Raw genomic sequence first — 17,267 nt, forward strand, 5'->3', positions numbered from 1 at the left:
CCACTGAGCCACTGCAGAGGAAGGTTTTGGGTCAAAATTACATGATAAAGAACCAAATTAATAGATGGCAAGAGAACTGAACGTATATGCAGTCCATGTTATCCCTACACAAAACACTCCCATCTGTATTTATGAAAGACAAGAGGAAATTAAATGCACTTTTAACAACCCTGTTTTATGAACTAAGCTTTACAACATTACTTCCAAAAAGCCTTTTTCAAGGACAAGCGATTTCATGGCCTATGCAGCAAAAAAAAAAAAAAAAAAAAAACTATGCTTAAAACATTCCAAAATACTGCTGAGATGAACAATGGAATAAACGGGATAAAAATGATAAAACGCTACTGTATGGAAAAGTGCACGTAAGCATGGAATAACTCATAAACGCCTTCATCTAAGACTGAAAAGGTGAACAATGGCTCTGGTTTTTCACAGTCCGCTGGCAGGACAGTTGGAGTCGTGCTGCATTTCCAAAGAGCTAAAAACATGCTATAAATCTCAGTTTCTGCTGTTTTCTGGCACAGTGCACACTCTCACGACTCTCTGCTGGGGATACACAGGACAGGATGGATTTCTACACACACACAGGCCAAAGAAGCCCTTTAATACGCGGAGCTATCCGTTAGCATTCCCGTGCCTGCAGTTGCCCGTCTAGCACGTGGGATTGTGACGATGTCGGTGATAGATACAAAGTAGCATTTACCTCCTTCACTAATAAAAAGAACGGGATGACAGGGTCAGTATCAAGTGATGTGTCATTAATCTACTCTACAAAAAGGCCTTATTCATGAAAAATGCCACAGTGTCAGCGTAGATTAAGGTCTAAAGCTCTGCAATGCTTCTCCAAGTAAAATTACAAAGACCTAAACTTACTTTTTGCCTCCTACAAGGTCACAAGTATCAAGGTCTCTGCGAAACAAAGACACAGTGTGCTCACGTACTTCACCAAACACAGATGACAGGACACAATTCATTCCAGTGCAGAAGATAATGCGAACGTCACCGCAGAAACCAGACGCAATCATCATTGTTATAAATGATTTACCTGTGCAGTGTGCACATCACTATTATATATATTTTTTCAATTAATGTGCCCTTGTGATATTTAATTAACTGGGGAAAAAATACCCTTCAGGTTTCCAAAATACATCAACACAGCTATAACTGAAGAATCTCACATGATTCTTAACAGACAACTAATTGAACTTGTTCTGACAAATGTTAATGTGTTAGTTCACAAAAAAAGAAAAAAATTAAATCATTAATTTCTCAAATCCGAGGTCTCTGAGCCCTCCATAGACAGCAATTTAATTAACACTTTCAAGGCCAAGAAGGGTACTCAAAAAATCCATGACTCCAGTGGTTCAACATTAATTTTATGAAGCAATGAGAACACTTTTTTCCCCGCAAAAAAAAAAAAAATAATAATAATAAAAAAAAAAAAAAAAAAAAAAAAAAAATATATATATATATATATATATATATATATATATATATATATATATATATATATATATATATATATATATATATATATATATATATACTTCTGCAAAATGATTCTAAGCAGTGCTGTTGAATGTGTGTGTTAGCACATTTACAAGCAGATTTCTGTTTAAGTAATATATTTACTTTCAATCTCAGGTGTGTATGTTATCAGAGCGTTCCCCAGAACTCAACAGGAAGTAGTGCTCCTCAGGCACTCATCTGTCCTCAGTGTTTCATCATCCACCGCACGAGAGGGACATCTGTGTTTTATCTGAACCCTTTCCAAACACAACCAGAGCCCGAAGAGAGAAAGAAGAGTGTGATCTGTAAACTAATTACAGCAGGTGGTAGATCTAGCATCATTCATCACTGAACTGCATTTGGGAGAGAAAAAAACGAATTACCCCCAACCTTTTAAAAAGACGTATCTATTTGAGAACACACCGGTTGGTTTACATGACAAGTTGCCTGGAAGATTTATAAAATTGTTAACAAATGCAAGAGACTGTTTAGCAGAAATGACACAGACTTCCTGTGATATGTTGCATGTGTCTGGAGCAGGATTCAGCTGTGTTTGTCAGTGAGGTGCCCAGTGCTGTTCTGTTCTCATTATCTCTGATGAATGTCTTTGAAGACCTCTTCTCAGCGACTGAGGTCATTGGGGTGCCATCATAAAAGCTAAAGAAAGAATCTATTGCAAAACCAGACATGGAAAAAAAAAGTTTCTCCTTACCTGGGATGACTTCAAATAGGAACTTTCCACTTTCCTCCCCATTGCTGGGATGTTCGGTGACTCTGTTGCCAGGTAGGAAAATGGTGCCCTAGAGGAACAAAAAAAAAAAAAAAGTCAAACACAAACTGCTGAGGAAAACAAGACATTCGAGAAAAATAAACCACAGTAAGGAAAAAGCTCAGATGTTTTGGAGAATAGAATTGTTGGACTGAAGAAAAAAACTGTTAAAATGTGAAAATTCCCTTTATTGAGACTTACTTTTCAGTTATATATTTTGATTTAATAAAAAAATAATGAATATATTTGACATACAATACAAATAATATATATGTAATAATGGTTACATCATATATATATATATATATATATATATATATATATATATATATATATATATATATATATACATACACACACATACTGTACATATATACACACACACGTGTGTGTGTGTGTGTGTGTGTGTGTGTGTGTGTGTGTGTGTGTGTGTGTGTGTGTGTGTGTGTGTGTGTGTGCGCATGCGTGTCTAAATATATTTATATACTCACATATACATATTTTGTATAAAGCTAACATTAAGAACAGCTGTGCAGAGTTTTCAGTGTTTCATTTCTTTGCCCGGAGTAAAAGGCAAAGGAATGAGAAGTGGAAGCCTACATCATCATCTGGGCATTACTTAGGCATTAAAAAAGGCAGAAATCAGCAGCGCTGCCAGTTCAGAGGTTACAGATGGATCCCTTGGGGGTCTGTATGACAGAGCGCAGGCGGCATTAGAGTCGACAAAGCTCTTGTTATTATGTAGAAATCGGATCCTAAGCAGCAGTGCGACTGCTGTGGCATTATAGATCAGTGTTTGACGCGCTGGATGAACTGGTGCTTTAAATAGACCCAACATCAGAGCACCACACGGGCCATGTTATCACCACCACAGCACTAGTAAAGCAGCATGATTTTCCCCATTGCTCTCATCTGTCTGTCTCTTTATCCTCCTGGCATCTCGCCCTCCTCTAGCAATGTTGTCTTCTCTTTTAGTTTGTATTTCTCTGTTTGTCTTTTTTACTTTTCTTATTACCATACCATGCATTATGTATAGTGCACAGAATGCTAATCTTCTGTCTATTGTACTCTGACCACCTACAATAGTATATTTCAACATGTGTGGTAATATAATGTGATCTTACTAGTAGTCAAAGGTTTAACAGACACACAGACTTAGGAACATTATTGAATGGGTGTTTGAATCGAGATCACTTAATCGTGCAATAAAAGTGAAGATTGTTATAAATTCACTTAAATTATACAACGATGAGGCATAACATTATGACAGGTGAAGTGAAAAACACTGATTATCTCTTCGTCATGGGGGTGGGATATATTAGGCAGCAAGTGAACATTTATCATCAAACTTAGAAGCAGGAAAAATAGGCAAGAGTAAGGATTTGAGTTTGACAAGGGACAAATTGTGGCTGTATGACTGGGTCAGAGCATCTCAAAAACTGCAGTGTTCCCGGTCTGCAGTGGTCAGTATCTATCAAAAGTGGTCCAAGGAAGGAACAGTGGTGAACCGGCGACAGGGTCATGGGCGGCCAAGGCTCTTTGATGCACGTGGGGAGTGAAGGCTGGCCCGTGTGGTCCGAATTTTTGGTCTTTTCAAATTGTCTACATTTTAAGAAGGGGGTAGTATATCAAAACATTGATTGAGATGATTATTATTTTGTACCCTAAATAATCTAAACGCTTGAAGGGGATTTCCCACCATTTTACCACCAGCTGTCACTTCCCGCTATTTAAATGACTAAATCAAGATACAAATGACTGACAGTCACACGTGGCCAGACGGCACAACGAAAGCAACATGTGTTGAGCAATGTTTTCATACAGATCTTAATAGTAGCATTACAGTACGCACTAGCACACTGGGGTTATTTACGGTATGCAGGGTAACAACTGCAGAGGTCTAAAGTAGTCACCTTTGAGGGAGAGTATTTCATATCTGTGCTACAGTGGGGCTTAAAAAGGCATATTTTCATTGGGAGAGAGAGAGAAAACATAGCTCAGTTACATCCTTATCAAATATCAGTGCATATGTTCAGTATCCAGTATCTCAACATGCCTGGAAACACCGAGAACATTTAGAATGCAGAGATTTAAGAAGGATACTTAACATAGTGGCTGATACATTATTCAAATCTCTGCACCAGGGCTTCGGTTACATGACATTATCTATGTCATCATTAGAATGAACTAGTACGAATTCAGCAAGGATACATTCAATTGATCAAAAGTGGTAGTAAAGACATTTATAATGTTACAAAAGACTTGTATTCCCAATAAATGCTGTTCTTTTAACTTTTCTATTCGAAGAATCCTGAAAAAAGTATGCTTCCAAAAATTATTTTCAACATTATAATATAAAGGAATGTTTCTCAAGCAACAAATCAGCATATTAGAATGATTTGCGAAGGATCATGTGACACTGAAGAGTGGAGTAATGATGCTGAAAAATCAGCTTTGATCACAGGAATAAAATACATTTTCAAATATTTTCAAAAATAAAACAGTTATTGTAAATTGTAAAATTATTTCAAAATGTTTTTTAAACACATACAGCCTTGGTGATCCTAAAATACTTCTTTTAAAAAAAAAAACAACAAAAAAAAAACATTTTGAATGGTATTGTCTAAATAGTATAATATCCGATTCCTGACTGTAAATATAAGCAATATATTGAGGTCTGCCTTAAAGCTACACTGTGTAACTTTTTTAGTTTATTCTTAGCTAAAAACAACTCGTTCTTTCAAAAATATATGTGCTCATTAATGTATATTTACTTCTTTCGAGTAATAAAATATTCTCGTAAGTTTATAATATGCCATTGAAAATACATACGGGTGAGCGGTTCGAATGCCGGTTGCCATGTTGCCCCTCCATCTTGAAAGTACATTAGCCAAAGAGGGACATACCCGTAAATTCAAGCTTCGCCTTTCGCGTTTTAACACTCGACGGCACCGTGTTGAATGTGAAGAGGGGGATTGCCATGTTAATCTTGGACTAAATCGGCCACCGTAGGAGTTAAAAAGAAATCAGAATTGAGAGGAACAGAAACTATTATTCACTGGATGGTCATATACCTTTACACCACTAGATGGGGGAAAATATCACACAGTGTAGCTTTAATAATGAGTCTTTGAGTTTTCATAAAGAAATCATAAACATGCAGTAATGTCCAAAAATGTCCCAAGCCAGTTGTAATTTTTTAGACTTCATGGAGTCTTTAGACCATTAGGATCATTTTACTAAGATATAAGACTCGGTAAACAAGTCCTTATAAAAATACTTGGTCTAGATTGGGTTCCTGGATGAAAGTGGAAGCCTGTAATGGTAATACGAGTGAAATAAGTAAAAAGCAGCCACATATGACTATCATTACATGATGACCTTTTCCCCTCTGGGTTTTAAAGTCTCTCTGCATGTGGTGCAGTGACTTGCCTCAGTTAAAACATCATAAACCTTTTACGAGATCTGAAAGCGGGATCCTGCTGACAGTATGCTCAAGTTGAACTCGAACTTCTTAAGCGGCGGAAACTCTACCTGCTGAAACATTGGTGGGGCTCATGAAGATAGCACAAATTTCAACCCGCAATGAGGCAGGTCATCAGTTTGATGTGGGCAGCGGTTCCTGTTTTAGAACCGGAGGCTTGAGGGTGGGATGCTAAATGCACGAGCCTTTCAATTAAAGGCATTTTTGTTGTCCCCAGAGGCCTTCCATCATGTGTAAAAAAAAATAAAAAAATGGAAAGACATCATCAAAAGGCAGGGAACAAAACCCTGGCCCATTTCAGAGCAGAGGAACCATGCGTGTCCTTGTCACACTTTCTTGCTTACTCTACGCTAAGAGATGTGAAAGAAATAGTATTTGCTTTGCTGAACAACAACAATGATCATGATATATATATATAGTGGAGTATGGCCAAAAGCATGCTGGAATTACTCAAGCATGTCAACTTTAGAACCTACATCTTCACTGATCTACATTTGGCCAAAAACAAGCAGTGACCTACATATTTTTGTTTACCACAGTAAGAACTTTACACAGTAACGTTTTTCCATTGAACTGTGCTACTTTTCCATTTTTTTTCTATGTAAACCTGCGCTAGACTGACGTCTTTAACCATTGCGCTCGCATCCGTGTCTTTTGCTGCGTCTTTTTCTTGTGCACGACACAGCGTTCTAAAAACACAACTTTAAGACATCTCTGCTTGGATGAAGGAGCATCATCTGAAGCTCAATCTCGCAAAAACCACATTGTAACCACATCAGTTGACCACAACACGACGAGGACGAGGGTCCACAACATTAAAGGGTTAGTTCACCCAAAAAATGAATTGATGTCATTAATGACTCACCCTAATGTCGTTTCACACCCGTAAGACCTCCGTTCATCTTCGGAACACAGTTTAAGATATTTTATATTTAGTCCGAGAGCGTATGCAAGTGTATGCACACTTTACTGTCCATGTCCAGAAAGGGAAAAAAAACATCATCAAAGTAGTCCATATGTGACATCAGTTAGTTCATTAGAATCTCTTGAAGCATCGAAAATACATTTTGGTCCAAAAATAACAAAAACTACGACTTTATTCAGCATTGCTTTCTCTTCCACATTTGTTTTCAATCCTCAAATAAAGATTAAAATAGTTATGAACAGCGTATTGATTCATGATTCGGATCGCCAATCGCCGAATCATGAATCAATCCACTGTTCATAACCATTTTAATCTTTATTATTTAATCCCCCCCCCCCCAATACAGTAAAACGGCACATATTAGAGTGGCCTTTTACTGTGGCCAGCCTAATCACGCTGTCAAATCAAATCAAATCATCTTGATATTCCAAACCTGTGAGGTGGATGGATTATCTCAACAAAAGAGAAGTGCTCACTAACACAGATTTAGACAGATTTGTGTACAAAATTTTTGAGAGAAACAGGCCTTTTGTGTACATAGAAAAAAGTCTTAGATCTTAAGTTTATCTCATGAAAACGGGGCAAAAACAAAAGTGTTGCGTTTATAATATTGTTCTGTGTATTATTATTGTAAAACTTTGTTCTCAAATTATTAATATTAAAGGGATCCCATGGTGTTGAGACTTGTATGGCTTAATATAACATAAATGATGTGTCTCTTACTGAATTATGTGGTAGAAAACCCATGAAAGATCTACGTTATTTAAAAAATCGATTTTATATTTGGACCATGGGCGGCGCCATTTTGTTTGCGTTCTAGGTTGATGACGTAGAGTGGTTGAACTCCTCAATCAGCTGGCGTTACCCGTTGCTATTTTTACCACAACGCAACTCGAAAATTGTTTCAGAGTTAAACAAAACAAATGAATTGCTTTGTAATTGTACTTAAAACACACTCAAACATACATGTGCACACAAACTCACCTACACAAGTCACAAACAGATCAGCGGGCGCGCACACACCTAGGTCAGCGACAGACTGCTCTGTCTCAATCGCATGCATCATCACCAAAACATCCTGCCTCTCTTCCTCACGTTACTTTATCCCATCGTCCTACCTAGATATTTCCCTCTGCTGGTCACATAGGCATTACAGTTAATCTACTATCAACAGTCTATCTAGGATATCAACACAGGGAATAGATTGAGGGTTATGTATGCGCGCACGCAGTGCGTGCGTGTGTGTGTGTGTGTGTGTGTTCGCGCCGATCTGTTGGGGTGTGTGTGTGTGTGTGTGTGTGTGTGTGTGTGTGTTCGCGCCGATCTGTTGGGGTGTGTGTGAGTCTGTGTGAGAGAGAGAGTTTGTGTGCACATGTATGTTTGAGTCCGTGAAGTCGGACAGCTGTGTGTAAATCGGCTGTACACTCGTTATTGCGGTGAACGTGAGACTGAATGACTGCACTCGAACATGTCCACTATGGTGTCGGACAACACTACAAATGTCCGTCCCTTCAAATAATGCCCTATTTAAGGGTATAGGGTCGATTTCAGATTCAGCCCCTGTCGTGGAGACTGAGCAGACAGAGCCTGTCGTGTGCGCGCCCGCCGATCTGTTTGTGACTTGTGTAGGTGAGTTTGTGTGCACATGTATGTTTGAGTGTGTTTTAAGTATAATTACAAAGGAATTCATTGGTTTTGTTTAACTCTGAAACAATTTTCGAGTTGCGTTGTGGTAAAAATAGCAACGGGTAATGCCAGCTGATTGAGGAGTTCAACCACTCTACGTCATCAACCTAGAACGCAAACAAAATGGCGCCGCCCATGGTCCAAATATAAAATCGATTTTTAAAATAACGTAGATCTTTCATGGGTTTTCTACTACATAATTCAGTAAGAGACATCATTTATGTTACATTAAGCCATACAAGTCTCAACACCAGGGGATCCCTTTAACAACATCAGCATTGTGTGACTATGTGTATTTAGTTTGTATTAGCATTGTATTAGCCTCTAGATTTGAATTTCTGCACAGTCTGATCTTTTGCTTTTGAATCTTCAAAGTTGTCACTGATAATTGTCGTTTGGACCTTTCTGAATTACAATCCACCATCAAAATGATGCATTTAATTATTCCAGTTGCTGTGAGAAAAGGAGGCTGTAAATGATCCGCCACCTGCAGCCTCCTCTCATGCGATAGCCAGGCAGCCGGACTCCTTCTTTACGTATACAGATGTGACATAATGACGCAAAGACGAATGGCATCATGCTCGAATTTCCCGCAGAAATCTACCATGCAGTACCACTCAAATTATAGCACTTTGGTAAAAGCTTACCATTGTGAATCGCGATAAGGTTGGGAGATCGTTTTGAACATTGGCTGGTTGTCATTTTTAACAAAACAAAAAAAAGTTACAGATTGCAGCTTTAAATATTGTTGGTGCTTTAACAGTTATATATATATATATATATATATATATATATATATATATATATATATATATATATATATATATATATATATATATATATATATATATATAAGGCAACAGCCTTAGTCCTAATGGGTTGTTATCATAGCTATCAAAATCCAGTGTTCGGCACTTTGCGGACGTGAGTTTTTGTTGTAGATGTCTGTCTTAAAAAAAAAAAAAAAAAAAAAAAAAAAAAATTGTTGTGTATTGTGCTAATTAATTAAGATTTCTTACAGCTCTTACAGGTTTTTGGCCTTGTCTGTTCCGTTGCTTCTATTACTCTCCCCTTTTTTGTAAGTCGCTTTGGATAAAAGCGTCTGCGAAATGATTAAATGTAAATGTAAATGTAAATATATATATATATATATATATATATATATATATATATATATATATATATATATATATATATATATATATATATATATTATACTAAAAAAAATCAAAATATAAACATTGAGGAAATGACCAATCACAATATATACAGGGCGCTATTTGATATTGCGAATTTGATATTGCATATGCGAGTAAATCACTCGCATATGCGATATAAAATTTCACACTAGGCGACTAAAAATGTATTTAGTTAGCCAATGGCTAGTAAACTGTACGATTTCAGTTGCCTGTGACTGAGTAAAGGGCAAAGATTTAGTTTAGTGCAGATATCATTGTATTGCCTGCTGAGCTCACTTGGCTGAGAGCGCCCTCTAATACATTAAATTAATCAGAAATCAGAATACACCGCCACTTTTTAATGTCTATCGCTGGAAATACTTTTTTTTGGCTGCATAAAGGTGTAGTTACAAATCCTAACCAATCAAACCTTGCCCCTTTGGGTTCGTCATTGCTATGGGGCAGCAGTTCATCTCCCAGCAAGGTGTTGCACCTCGCTGACCTCTGGAGTCTTGGCTGTTTTATTGCGTCCTCATTAACACCTCAAGCCCGACCACAACACTTTATACTTTGACACAACCAGCCAGAAATATACTGCAAAGATGGATCAAAGAGACTATCACGGCCCTTCTGGATGATCTGGACAGCTCAGGAAGGGAAAATGTGGGAAGAGGAAATGAGATATCGGGTCCATCGCCCCCGAAAGCTGTGCTGCGTTGAGCAGGGGCAGAGGTTAGCTTAATATCATCTCAGGAATTTCCCTCCCTGCTTGAGAAACAATAAAATAAAGAAGCAGAGCAAAGCAAAAAAATGATTTGTTATGTCACTAGTGTTTATCTTTAATTAGATTTCAGTCCCCACTGGGCCCAAACGTAGTTAGCTTCTCAGAAACTTGCATGCACAGAGCCAGCGGGTACTTGGGAATCCCCCATAGAGACGCAAAAATCCAGTCCCAGATCGGATCAGAAGAGCTGCTCCATTTGTTTATCAACCAGCGGAGATTGATGGTGGAGGACCAAAGGGAACAGGAGAATATAAAACCAGCTACAATCCAGTACTTTGGCCCGAAGTCCTAAACGGTCCCATGGAATTAATTAAGGGAAAGCCATTTGCTGTGGAACGGTCCCATTAGGTGCACATTTGAACATTTAACCTTGACTTTTCCTCAGAGGGGTGCCCTCACGTCTTGTTCATTAGTGGCCCCTGTTAGTCCTGCAGCACTTTTCACACTTACAAGCCTAATTCACTCACCTTTCTTTCTTTCTTTCTTTCTTTCTTTCTTTCTTTCTTTCTTTCTTTCTTTCTTTCTTTCTTTCTTTCTTTCTTTCTTTCTTTCTTTCTTTCTTTCTTTCAGCCTTTTGCCTGCAGCGAGTACGAGTGCAACAAATGTGCCCGCATCTCTTTTGCTTGCTGAAAATGTCCACGGACTGCAGCAGTCAAATAAAATAAACAGCCATTTGAACTGTGGAAAAGCATTAAATGGTTAGTTCACCCAAAAATGAAAATGATTTCATTAATTACTCACCCTCATGTCGTTGGACACCCATAAGACCTTCGTTCATCTTCAGAACACAAATGAAGATATTTTTGTTGAAAGCTGATGGCTGAGAAAAGCTTCAGAAAGGCCTCCATTGGCATTCAGTACATTCCCACTGACCCACTCACAAGACCCATAAAGACACTAAAGACGTCGATACAAAATCCATCTCACTACAGTGGCTGTACAATCATTTTAAGAAGCGACGAGAATAGTTTTTGTGCACAAAAAAACTTTATCCGCCAAGTTATTGTCTTCCATGTAGGTCTCTGACGTGAACTCATGCGATAGCGGCGCTCCTCCTCTTCCGGGTCATGTATCTGAACGATGGATCTGCGTCATATTCTCGCGCATGCTTGGATGCTTGGAGTTCACATCAATAACTTGGTGGATAAAGTCGTTATTTTGATTTTTGTGCGCATAATAACTATTTTCGTCACATTGTAAAATGATTGTACAGCCACTGTAGTGAGATGGACTTTGTATCGACGTCTTTAGTGTCTTTATGGGTCTTGTGAGTGGGTCAGTGGGAATGTACTGAATGCCAATGGAGACCTTTCTGAAGCTTTTCTCAGCCTTTCAACAAAAATATCTTCATTTGTGTTCCGAAGATGAACGAAGGTGCTACGGGTGTCCGACGACATGAGGGTGAGTAATTAATGAAATCATTTTCATTTTTGGGTGAACTAACCCTTTAAGATCACAGATGCAATCTTGCTAGCATTGGGGGATATTATTTTTTTTAAAAATACAGTACATTAATATTCTATTTGTAAAAAGAGCATCTAATTTTTGTACCTTTTTATGGAAAACAAAACTATTGAAAAACAAAAAAACATTACATTTTTATGGAAAACAAAAGATTAGTATTATTGATATTTTATTACTTTAACCTGAGGTTTTACTTGACCTTTTATTGCAATAAAGATGCGTTTTGCCACTAACATAGTTTGCACGTAATATACTTCAGCTTCAGGGTTTATCTGTTTGTTTGGTTATGGATGGGTTTTCATCAGATTCTATGTTTTTTCATTGTTTGATTGATTGGCACACCTGGCATTCATTGTGTGGATTGGTTAAGTTCTGTGTTTTCCTCAGTTTATTGTCTCATTGCATTATGTTTTAGTTTTTCATAGTTCCTGTATTCCGATTGTCTTTTTTTTGTGTCAGTTCAAAGAAATGCTGCACCTAGATCCTGACTGTTTTCATCAATGTACCTGCAACGGGCGCTAACACAGTGTAGACGGATTTAATGTTTATAATAACAGCAATGAAGCTAAAACATTTGAAGTCACTTTATATGATATGAGTCAAACTCTGTATTAAAAACGACACCGCAACACTGCTACTGAGTCTACAGAGCCATCTGTAAAGGCGATTGCAGAACGAATGACTTAAGCCCCTTTCACACTGCGATTCTGGCAAATACACGGATAATGCGACCCGGCATTTGTTCCCGGGCCGCTAGATTTGGTCCATTCACACTGCCAGCGAAATACCGTAATATGTGCGCTTTCCCACACAACCCGTAACGGTCCCGGGTCGAGTTGACACGTGACATCCTGATTTGACGAATAATGGCGAGCGATCTCAGCTTCAGCGCGGATAGTAAGGAGCTCCGTGGTCTCGACTTGTGTCCAGTTTGCGCACATTTCTGCTTGTTTAATTTTAGTTTCTTTTGTATACGAACACTCTCTGCGTTTAAAACACAGACTAGCTCTTCTGGCACTGCAGGGTTGTATTATTGAAAAAACAAGCTCTAGGAGTCGCACGATAACTACGTACACGTTGCGGCATTAGTTTCGGCTTTTGTTCACACAGCGCTCGTCCCGGGTCGAATACCGGAATATTACTAGGTCCCCGACCCGGGTCGAATTCGGTAATCAATCCCGGGACGTGGTTACTTTCACACAGAAGGCGACCCGGCAATGTTCCGGGAATATTGCGGGTCCGACGTGCAGTGTGAAAGGGGCTTTAGTGAGCCAGTTCTTTTTTTAGTGAATCAAAAACTCACAGTACAACAGTGTAGTAAGATTTTGAACTAATTACTTTTATGAGCGGGATCTTTTTAATGAATCAAAAACACACAGTGCAACAGTGTAGTATGATTCTAAACTAATTACTTTTATGAACCGGATCTTTTTAATGAATCAAAAACACCTGGTGCAACAGTGTACCCGGATCTTTTTAATGAATCAAAACGACAGTGCAACAGTGTAGTATGATTCTGAACAAATTATTCTTATGAACCAGATCTTTTTAATGAATCATATGAATCAAAAAGACACAGCGCAACAGTGTAGTATGATTCTGAACGAATCACTTTTATGAACCGGATCTTTTCAGTGAATCAAAAAGACACAGCACAACAGTGTAGTATGATTCTGAACTAATTACTCTTATGAGCTGGATCTTTTTAATGAATCAAAAACACAGCGCAACAGTGCGGTATGATTCTGAACTAATTACTCTTATTAGTGAATCAATAAGATTCTCTTTTTTAGTGAATCAAAAACACAGCGCAACAGTGTAGTATGATTCTGAACTAATTACTCTTATGAACCGGATATTTTTAATGAATCAAAAACATACAGAACCAGTTTTGAAAAACAATCAGAGCGACTGGTGTTGAAGCCTGAGTCAGTTTGCAGAACCATTACCATCCTAACAACTTTCAATTCAGATATATGCTACTTAACAAACTCCTAATATCTACCACAGAGTAGCGGCAGGTAAACATCATTACCCTCACTGCAGTTTGTGGTTGTCTAACAGGAAACAGGTGTGAAATGAGATAGTTTGCCAGGAGTTTAAATCAAAAATTAATTCTGAAATGGACAGCGTCCATCTAGCCATTTTAATTGGTCGCAACTGAGTTGCCAAATGTGTTTCTCTGTTTGCTGAAATGTGTTCTGTGCCACTGAGGAGGGCTGGCAGTAACATTATAAATGCCCACTATGACAGACCTGATAAAATTGGGTTTGGCTTCTGGTGTTCCTGTAGATGTGGGGGAGGTCTGCCTTCAACCAGACTGCTGCAGTTCAGAAATGTGGTTAACCTCAACTTCCTATTACCTACATATACCCACACCTACATCGTGTACTATTTTCCCCTGTGAGATGCTCTATATGCAGTATCTGTAAACAGAGATATATAAGCCACATGCTCTGTGTATGTGTTTGCTTCTGTGAGAAAAAGTATCTTCCTGTGGTCAAGCCAAAAATAAAATGTATGTTTTTGAAAGAAGTCTCTTATGCTCACCAAGGCTGCATTATTTAATCAAAAATGCATTAAAACTTTAGTATTGTCAAGTATTATTACACTTTAAAAGAACTGTTTCTATAGTATGTTTTACAATGTAACATTACTGTGATGCAAAGCTGCATTTTCAGCTTCATTACTCGTCTGTAGTATCACATGATCCTCCAGAAATCATTCTAACATGCTGATTTGCTGCACATGAAACATTTCTTATTATGTCTAATTATTATGTTGAAAACAGTTGTGCTGCCATGATCCATTAGTTATCAGGATTCTTCGATTAATAGAAAGAACAGCATTTATTTGAAATAGAAATCTTTTGTGACATTGTAAATCTAAGTAATCATTATAAATGTCTTTACTGTCACTTTTGATTCATTTCATGCACCCTTTTTGAATAAAAGTATACTTAAAAAAATCTCACTAGTGTAGTTTATATATTTATATGCCATTTATATGAGCTGTAACATCATTTGCTATCTTAAATCTAAAATCAGGCTTAAATTGGTAGGAATTACTGGCTGATTATGAATTTTGGAAAATAAATGTTATGGTGCATTAAAAGGACTCATTTTTGTTTTGAAGTGCAAATGTATTTATCATTTCCAGCATTAGTTTATATAGTGTACATTAGTCTAGTCCACTAATAAAACCTTGCTTGCTACATCTACATTTATTCATTTAGTAAACACCATTAAACAAATGTAAATGTAGCCAATAAACTGGTTTTATTAGAGCACAATGCTAAATGTACACTCTGTAAACTGTATACTGTATAAAACATATACTTGTGAGTGGTTTAAATGCAGCATAATCATTTCCCTGTAGTTTGCTAAAAGCTCTGATGGCAGAGGTTTTATATTTTACAATACATAGAACAAAAATCAGCTTTCTTCAGTGTTGAAATATTTAATTCTATCCCAGTTTAATAAACACGTAACATATACTGCATATTATTTTTAAATACACAGAAACCAGGGTACTAGCATCCAAAACAAAAGACTTGTTATTTATTGCATCCAAAAATCAATGTTCATAGGCTGCAGAAACAAAATGACTCATCTGCCTCATTTTATATATATATATATATTTCAGAACTCTAATTTCAAACAGTAATGGCACTGAGGCAAAATGTCAAATTGCCAGCAAGCCTAGCATACCAATGACCAATCATGAATAATACGGGAGTCATAAGAGGCCACATGGTTCACTTTAAAATCAATTTTGCTGCAGGTTTGAGCTTTGGTAAGAAAGACCTGCGTTCACCACCTGGACCTGCATGAGGCTGAGTGAATCATGCTTCACATCTCAGAGCTCAAAGGTCTTTCATCTTCGCATTCATTGTTGTGTTGTGTTCAGTTAGGAGGTACAAATCCGCTCTATTTTGTTTTCTATAGCTCAGAGTCAAAATCTGCAGTTTGTACAACACTAACCCTCAGGGTTAAATAGATTGGCTAACTTCACCTTTTCCTTGCTGTCTTATAAAACCACGTATAAATAAAAGAGCTCCTCACAAGAAACGAACACTCACCATGCCCTTCCGTTGTCAATTACACTCTCGTGTCATTCAGAACCATAAGAGTTTTGTTCTTCTTTGAAACTAAATTAAGATATTTTAATGAAATCTCAGAGATTTTCCTGTTTTATTTCAGCTAAAGGGGTTATATGTAAGATTTGTCATGTATACATTTCTTTTTTTATTGGCAATGTGATAACAGCTTGTAACAAAAACAAAAAAAACAAGACCTTCCCCGATTACCTAGGTTGTGAAAGCCAAGTGTGCAGCACAAGTCCTGAAAAGTGAAGCCAAAGCGTTTTGATCGACCCCAAGTGGCTGGAGCCAGTATAGGTCATAAACCGCATCTCATCTCTAATGCAAACTAAAGTCATTGAGGCAACGACTGACTTTTTCGGGATTTTCAGGAGGAGATTGGAAGCCTCAACTTAGAGCTGGATGGTATGACCAAAAATTTATATCCCGGTATTTTTCTAAATTATACCAGTTTCGCTGTATGACATTTTTTTTTTTTCTATGACCAGGCGTTTAACACATTTTCTACTGATTGAGAGAGGAAATACTGCAGTAGATTGACTAGAATGCCATATTTTACTGTCATGAAGAGTGATTGTTTTTAGAAAAATTCCACACTAGAATAAATGCAGGTTTGCCGCAATGATGCTGTGGGGGGACAAAAACCAATAAAACACAGACCTGCAACACACTTATTACAGATGCATGAATATTAAAATAAGCCATGAAATAATGAATATTAATGAATATTAAAATAAAATTAAGGATTGAGGGCACCTTAAGCATTTTAAAAATCTAACCATATAACAACAAACTGCTAGCCTGACAAGCCAGACCCACATCAAGATGTTTGGTCTGGAAACTCACCATTGACAGGGCTCAATCTGAGGGGCGGGATAAACGGTTGTCTTTCAAACTCCCTCTGTACGCGATAGGATAGCGCTACAACCAACCAGAGCAACGAAGGTGAAGCAGAGCTAGTTGATAGATTAAACATTCGCCGTATCCGGTCGGCAAAACTCTGAACACATCTTCCCTTTTTAAGAATGACTTCAGTGCCGTTCGTTTCTCAGAGAAAAGCTTAACTCCAAGTCTTCCAGAGTCGCGGTCAAAGCTGATTCGAAAGACTGCCGTTAGCCAGCTTCTGTGTTTACTAGAAGCACGCAAGCGCAACTTGGCCGTCATTATGTTAAAGGGTTACTTCACCGCTTTTTCATATTAAACTATGTTATTCCCTTAACTAAAACGAGTTGATACACACCTCTCTCGTCTCAGTGCGTGCACTTAATCTCTCTGACGCGTGGTGACGATCTGATAGCATTTAGCTTAGCCCACTAAGCCCAGTTCATTCAATATGGTACCAAACAGAGATCAAGTTAGAAGCGAC

At 37.8% G+C, this 17,267-nt stretch overlaps 1 protein-coding gene across 2 annotated transcripts in view; it reads right to left on the reverse strand.

Annotated features, from left to right (window-relative positions):
- Positions 1-17,267, reverse strand: part of arhgap24 (Rho GTPase activating protein 24) — a 182,144-nt gene that overhangs the window by 112,568 nt on the left and 52,309 nt on the right. For both annotated transcript variants that reach the window (XM_067424711.1, XM_067424710.1), the window contains exon 3: positions 2,222-2,309. In XM_067424711.1, the coding sequence (XP_067280812.1) occupies positions 2,222-2,309 (88 nt within the window). The remainder of the gene's footprint in view (positions 1-2,221; positions 2,310-17,267) is intronic.

The sequence above is a fragment of the Pseudorasbora parva genome, chromosome 18 (assembly GCF_024679245.1).
Source record: "Pseudorasbora parva isolate DD20220531a chromosome 18, ASM2467924v1, whole genome shotgun sequence".
Lineage (NCBI taxonomy): Eukaryota > Metazoa > Chordata > Actinopteri > Cypriniformes > Gobionidae > Pseudorasbora > Pseudorasbora parva.